Genomic DNA, 6,540 nt, shown 5'->3' with positions numbered 1-6,540 from the left:
GTGTGTGGGGAAAAAATTCAGGCATCCAAAACAGAGACTGATTCATGAGTGATTTATTGTTTGTACACATCATATAGCAAAAAAAAAAACCCTATTATCTCAGAAAGTTAGATGTCTATCTCGAACAACAAAAAAATAAAAGGCTGTACGCATTTCTCTGCGGCGTCCAAACTGCAATCTTCTGAAACGGTCCTTTTACCTCAGACGACCCGCGGACACCTTGGCCTTGCCACGACCCTTGCCGCTGAAGAAAACAGAAGCAGTTCTGCTCATACGCGCACCAGCACCGCTGCAGTGTCTCTGTCTGACCACCAGGTGTCACTCAATGACTGTTTTCATGCAGAACCGGTCTGCCAGTGCTGCAAATGCAACATTAGCATTCGTCCCTGGAGCTCAGACGTTTTCTGCAAATAAGTGGAATCCGCTGCGTCCTGTTCTGCTTAATTTAATATTTATTAAGCTTCTTACGGGGTAGGTTGACTGAGCAGGTATGTTCTTTTGCAGCAACACCCTGTTAATGCCCTCCTCAAGTAGCCTAATCTGCATGCCTGTGGGAGGAAACCCACACAGGCACAGAGAGAACATGCAAAATTCCACACACAAAGGCCCTGGCTGGGATTCAAACCAGATCGCCAATTGCATTCTGTCAGGTGGTTGTTTATTGGCTGGTTTCTGTGTTGCTGCAGTTTTGGAGAATGGCAGAGTGTGACTTGGGAAGTTTTCAAGGGCACTTTCAGCACCCGCAGTGTTTGGTGATGATGTAGAGAGGGTGGGAGGGGTGGGCGGAAGATGGCGGGCGTTAGGTTGGGCGTAGTAGCCCTGAATGACTCATGCAGTTAAAGAACTGCGGATGACAGTGAAGCATTCTGGGAGGATGGCGTTGGAGCAGGAAATGCCCACTCACTTCCTCTCACTCTGTCATCTGCATTTATTTCCCCAGGGACCTCAAACTGCACTCACGTAGGGTGCCATGATTGCCTGATTTATATTTTCAATCAAGAGCCAATTCAGACCTTGTAAACGAGGTGAGTGGATATTCCAAGATTTTAAATTTGCCACTTAAGTGTGAACTTGTCAAAAACCTGCAAGACACTGCAAGCCTCCTGGAGTCTGAGATACTTTTTTAGAAGCTGATCAGAAATGGCATTGTATTACTAATGATTCCAACTTTTAGTAGGGTGCAATCAATATTGAGCCAGCTGTGAAGAGCACTGTCTGATTCATTGACTGGGCAGAATTGTAGTGAAGGGTTTGTTCTGTCGTCATGGAGACTAGATCTGGGCCTCGGTCATTCCGACACTAGGGGGCAGTGTTGTTGAATAGTGCACAGCCATCTGAATGATCTGTCAGAGCTGGTGTGGGGAAGCGTCCTAATAGTCTGAAAAATATATATCCTCCTTTCCGGAAGTATGAGTGGAAGAAAAGGATAGTTCAGATAGCTCTATACACACTTACCTCTGGTGATCCTGGACCCGGCACAGAAGCTGGTTAACCTGAGAAAGGCACACAGGAGCTTCACTAAGTAAGATGGAGTTAGAGAAACCTTCATCCTTCTCTTTTAAGAGACAGTTTCTATACTGCTGTACATGTAATGATAACTATATAAACTATTATTTTTTTCTACATCTGTATTTTCCTTTCAGTTTATTCGGGAGTTGAGCATCACAGATTCCTGCTTTTTATAATTAATCCAATGAAGCTGAAATGGTTCTAATGTATAGGGAGAAACTTTACAATGAGTTTTATTTGCCAAGGTCCAAAGGGGAGATCTGCTGTGTGGTAAGATATGGCAAACATTGAATCATGGGAATTTGAGTATCCACGGTGAGCTGAATCATGGGAGATTTGAGTATCCAGTGCGCTGATGTGTTTTACTCTTTGGCCACTTACGTCATACTTCTGTCTCTTCAGCTTCTCGCCCAGGTCAAACTTCTGCGCCTCGAGCTCCATCAGCCACTGCCACAGCTCCCTGGCCTTGTCCCTGCAGGGACGACCAATCAAACGAGTGCGTTTAGTGATTGACACCGGCGCCATCAAATCAGTGTGCTTGAAATGGAGTAGTAAGACTGCGACTGCGAAGCAGGAAGCTGGTTTTCCGATGCTGGTGAAGGTTTGAATTTCAGTCCCTGCCTTTCTTTTGCCTCAATTGTGACAGTCATCTGCAAATTTCATCATGTTTAATGGGTGCTGTGTGAAGTGCATGTTCTTCAACTCAATCTTGATACAATAGGTGTAACTGTCAAGATAAATAATAATGATTCATTATAGTGTAAATGTGTTATGAATAATATGATGCGTGGAATGCTTTTAATGGATGATTCTGGCGGGGGCGTACTTCAGTCTCTCCTCGTTCAGATGGTCGATGTTCAGACCCTTCCTCCTTTCAGCCAGAATCTTCTTCTTCTTCTCCCTCTCCGTCTGTTTCTTGGTGCCCCTGCGGCCGTCAGTCTTTCGGGAGAGAGAGAGAGACGCAGACGCGGATGTACACGGGCGGCGAGATCGCGCGTCCTCGCAGAACCCGCCCAAAAACTCGTTTTTTTTTTTAAAGAGCATAATTTACAGTCATTAGATTCCATTACTGCTGCACGGCAGCCGCTCTCATCCCGAACGGCGTGCATCGGCGAGCCGAGCGTTAAGATCAGGAATTAGCTCAAGTGCCTAGATTAGGGCTTGAGTTGGTAATTTACATTCAGTGTGATTACAGTCAGTGTGAATGGACTCAATCCGTGGTGCCCTTCAGCACAGCATGAGCTCCTGTCTGATCTCTATATTTTACTGGATGAGAATCAAGGACTGCAGTTCCCAAAGTTCTTCAATCAGGCTCCCCTTTTATAAAAGGACCCCCTCCCTCCTCCTGACTGAATTGTGATTCCACTTTCCTTTTTAGTTTCTAGTGGTCTTTTTTACCTTCAACCCCTCACTGCCCACTCCTCTCTTTGGTCTTTTGCAGTGGCCCTCACCACTGGTCCTGGATGTTACTCAGCACTTAACTGATCAATGAAAGCAGGTAATTACACAGCTAACTCACCTCACCTGGTTTCTTGGCTCTGAATTGGTTGCTGATATTAAGGCGAACATAATAGTCAGCAGACGCTGTGGCTCTCCAGGACCAGGAGTGAGGACCAGTGGCCTAATGTAAGATCCAATCTGACCCCCTCCTAGGCCCACTGTTCTACTGGACCACGCCACAGTTGGAGGTGAGATATGATCTGAACCCCTCCTAGATCCCTGTCACTCTGACAGTCAGGAGTGGGAAGGGGTCTGACCTTCTGCGTGCTGGTCCCGTACTGGTAAGTCAGGGCCTTCTTCTTCTTGGCCTCATCATCCTGCTTCTTCTTCTGCTCCTCCTGGTCTTTCCTCTCCTTCTCCGCCTGTTGGAGGGGAAACCGTCACCCATGCATGGCCTGTCACTTCCTGTGTACTTCCTCACTAGCATGAATATTTTCAATTTGCATATGTACTATGGTTCCTGCACTATTCACTTTATTGGCTGCCTTTTTGTACTTTTGTTAGTATTTTTACCTTAATGTGACTTTCCAGTAAAATAAAGGTTGATGGCGATGATGATAATGGTGATAATGCTGATGCCAAAGTGTCAAGCTGTTACTTCACTCTCATTGCATGACAAAACAACCTTCCTACTGGTGTATACTGCCACCCGGTGTTCTGGAGTGTAATGGCACACATGCTCTGTGCGCTCGTCGTGGAGTGAAGCAGTGATACTCACGTTGAGCTTGGCCTGCCTCTCCTTCTCCCTCTCCGCTCGAATCCTGTGCTGCTCCGCCCTCTCCGTCCGCCGCTTCTCCTGCACGTGCCCAGAAGAAGCGCAGGGCAGAGTCACTTCCTGTTCGCTTCAGCCCAGGGGCTCGTCCCAGACGCTTATTATTATCATCCGTCCTCGGGTGTGTCCCAATACTCCAAAAAAATGTATCCTCCTTTCCTCCACTCATCTCCCTCATCTGAACGTATGAGGGGAGGAGACGGGTGGAGGAAAGGAGGAGGGACGCACCCCTTGTCTCGCCTGATCCAGAAATCAGGACGTACCAATCCGTTAAATGCTCCTTGGAGGAGCTTGGAACTTGGAGGCTCCGGGGAGGATTCTTGAGTGCATCCTTTGTGGAAGTTTATTTTTATCAAACAGATTATATTGAGGTATAAATGATTGACCTGCTGATCAACCTCTGCCACTTGTCACTAACTGACGTGGCTGCAAACTGACACATGACTGAACAAGGATGTTGCATTTGTCTAACACACATCGCCTCGATTCCTCTGTACTTGTAATCTTCTCCTCACATCCTTTCCTTGCGTCCTCCTTTGGATGGAGCTAAGCAACGAGGAAAGGACTTGAGGAGGAGATGCAAGGAGTGAAAATGAATAAGCGATGTAGCTCATTACCCACGATGCAGCAGGCCCTGTCAGGTGACACTCACGATGCGGTTGACGAGAGCCACCAGCTCCTCCTCGTCTTTCTTCCTCTGGATGAAGTGGGCCTCGATCAGAGACTGCAGCTCCTGCAGGTCCTTCTCCTGCCTCTTCCTGTGGATGTCCTAAAACAGCCCAACGATGAAACCCATCCCCCCACAAGCGTGGTCTTAAACCAGAGTCAAGTGCAAGGCCAACGGACGTAGTGTCCTTTATGGTCACCTGCAGCAGTGATCTTCATTCCTCGGTCTGCTTTTTTTTGTTTCCACCTTAGTATTAGCAAATTCAGTCCCGAGAAACCAGGTGAGGTGAGTTAACTGTGTAATTGATTGCTTTACAGGCATTCATTTGTGTGTGTATTTCTTGTACAAATTATGCATGTTTGTGTTGTGTTTAGGTGTGTGTGTGTGTGTGTGTGTGTGTGTTTCTGAGTATGTGTGCATGCCTGTGCTTATGTGTGCGTGTGTATGTATTAGTGTTTGGCAGGATGAAAATCTGTGTTAGCCTGTATGAAATCTGTGTGTTCGTGTGTTTAAACATAAAAAGACTAACAGTTCCAGTAAAGAAGTTCCCACTCACGTCAAAATCCACTTTATCTCCCTCTGGGATCTTTGGTGCTGCGATATTCGGCACAAACATCCTGTGAAGTTAAAAAAAAGCAACGGTGTAAACATGACTGCCAAAGTAATGTACATATATCTATATCTATATATTGTCTATATTTGAGTTTCTCAGATGACTGGCCACAGTTCATTATGTTCTATTCATCATGCCCATTATATTTGTAAAATGTCTGCCCCATCCTTGTAATAAGTGTTTGCATTTTAATCTAATTTTAGGATCTTCCCAGTGTTTGTTGTCAAACAGTTACTTACTTGGTTGGCTTGGGCTTTGATTCATCTATTATTTCAGACAGAAAAAAACAAGTGAGTTTCAGACTATGTAGAAATGAGAAGAGAGACAATTATTACAATAATTTGATTATCTTGTGTTTTATAAAACATGATGACATTTGACAAATAATCACCTGGGACTTCCTCCTCTGCTGGCTCTGCTGCTGAAGAAAACGAAAAGATTCACAGCCACATTTCAGCTGACAGTTATTGTTTATTGAAAAGGCACGTAAACGCATAGCTAGAGGATATTACATTAGTCATTTACTGGATATAAACTGCAAATGAAAAAAAAAGTGTTGATCATGTATCAGGCATTAATAAAGCTATAGTCATTCCACATGCAGGTTTATGAATAGAATTGCCAGTTTTGTTTCTGTTTATTTACTGAATGTCAGCATTGATGCAATATAAAAATAAGGTTGGAGAAAATGCCTTTAATAACAGCCAAGCATTTGTTTATATGTGCCAAAACAATGAAGGATTAATTCCTATTTACAGTGAAACTGAATGAGTAATAATTAAGTTATGAAGTAATGATGAATAATGCGTTGAGTTGAATCAGGAATTAAAATCCACCCTACAATTCAATAGTTAACAGATTTTTGCTTTACTCTCTGGTCTGAACTTAAATGAAACCCTTAGATACTTACCTTCTTGCCTTCAGAATAAAAGAAAAGAGGAGAAAGGCTGAGAGTTAGATGATAAACGTCATCCTACAGTACACATTGACAGGTGTTCGACTGTAAAGATAAACAAATTCAGGTACTTACTGTTCCTCCTCCATTACCTCTTCCTCAACGTCCTCAACTTCCTCCACGTCGGACATTTTGTGTAATATTAGTTTGCTTCAAATCTAAGAGAAAAAGGACTTCAGTAGCAATTAACCTGGAAACATCAGTAGCATATTTGTTTTACCAAAACACGCACACACACACATACACAAAATAAGGATAATTGGAATGTACATCCATGTGCACACATGACATATGTTACATCCACAAGAAAACCACACAAACTAAGAGATATAGACTGGGAACACACGCATGCACGCACACACACATTTTAATTAAAGATTATATCAGGATTATATTAAGTGGCTCTACTGACAGCGCATGAACATACTTTATGAATGTGGAATTTGAATAATATACTTTTAGGAGACGTGTTTACTCAGAGTTAGATTAAATGAAACAGAGTCTGACCAGAGGGAATAGAAAGC

At 43.9% G+C, this 6,540-nt stretch overlaps 1 protein-coding gene across 1 annotated transcript; it reads right to left on the bottom strand.

Annotated features, from left to right (window-relative positions):
• Positions 1-37: 37 nt before the first annotated feature.
• Positions 38-5,478, bottom strand: LOC133134970 (troponin T, cardiac muscle-like). Its single transcript, XM_061251636.1, has 10 exons — positions 5,453-5,478; positions 5,301-5,325; positions 5,005-5,065; positions 4,434-4,550; positions 3,728-3,805; positions 3,267-3,371; positions 2,336-2,448; positions 1,891-1,981; positions 1,456-1,493; positions 38-244 (listed from the first exon to the last, which is right to left on the bottom strand). Exons 3-10 carry the CDS (start codon positions 5,062-5,064, stop codon positions 196-198), a joined length of 651 nt encoding a protein of 216 aa, XP_061107620.1. The 5' UTR covers position 5,065; positions 5,301-5,325; positions 5,453-5,478; the 3' UTR covers positions 38-195.
• Between the last annotated feature and the right edge of the window lie 1,062 nt (positions 5,479-6,540).

The sequence above is a fragment of the Conger conger genome, chromosome 8 (genome assembly GCF_963514075.1).
Source record: "Conger conger chromosome 8, fConCon1.1, whole genome shotgun sequence".
Lineage (NCBI taxonomy): Eukaryota > Metazoa > Chordata > Actinopteri > Anguilliformes > Congridae > Conger > Conger conger.
This window is presented reverse-complemented; position numbering and strand designations above follow the sequence as displayed.

Bases quoted from the DNA above. Each gene is read 5' to 3' on its own strand.
- LOC133134970 (XM_061251636.1), bottom strand. From the start codon at position 5,064: ATGTTTGTGCCGAATATCGCAGCACCAAAGATCCCAGAGGGAGATAAA. The intron at 3,372-3,727 runs GTGAGTATCACT...CCCCTCCAACAG, and splicing joins AGAGGCAGGCCAAGCTCAAC to GCGGAGAAGGAGAGGAAAGA. The intron at 245-1,455 runs GTAAGTGTGTAT...TGTTTTCTTCAG, and splicing joins CGGGTCCAGGATCACCAGAG to CGGCAAGGGTCGTGGCAAGG.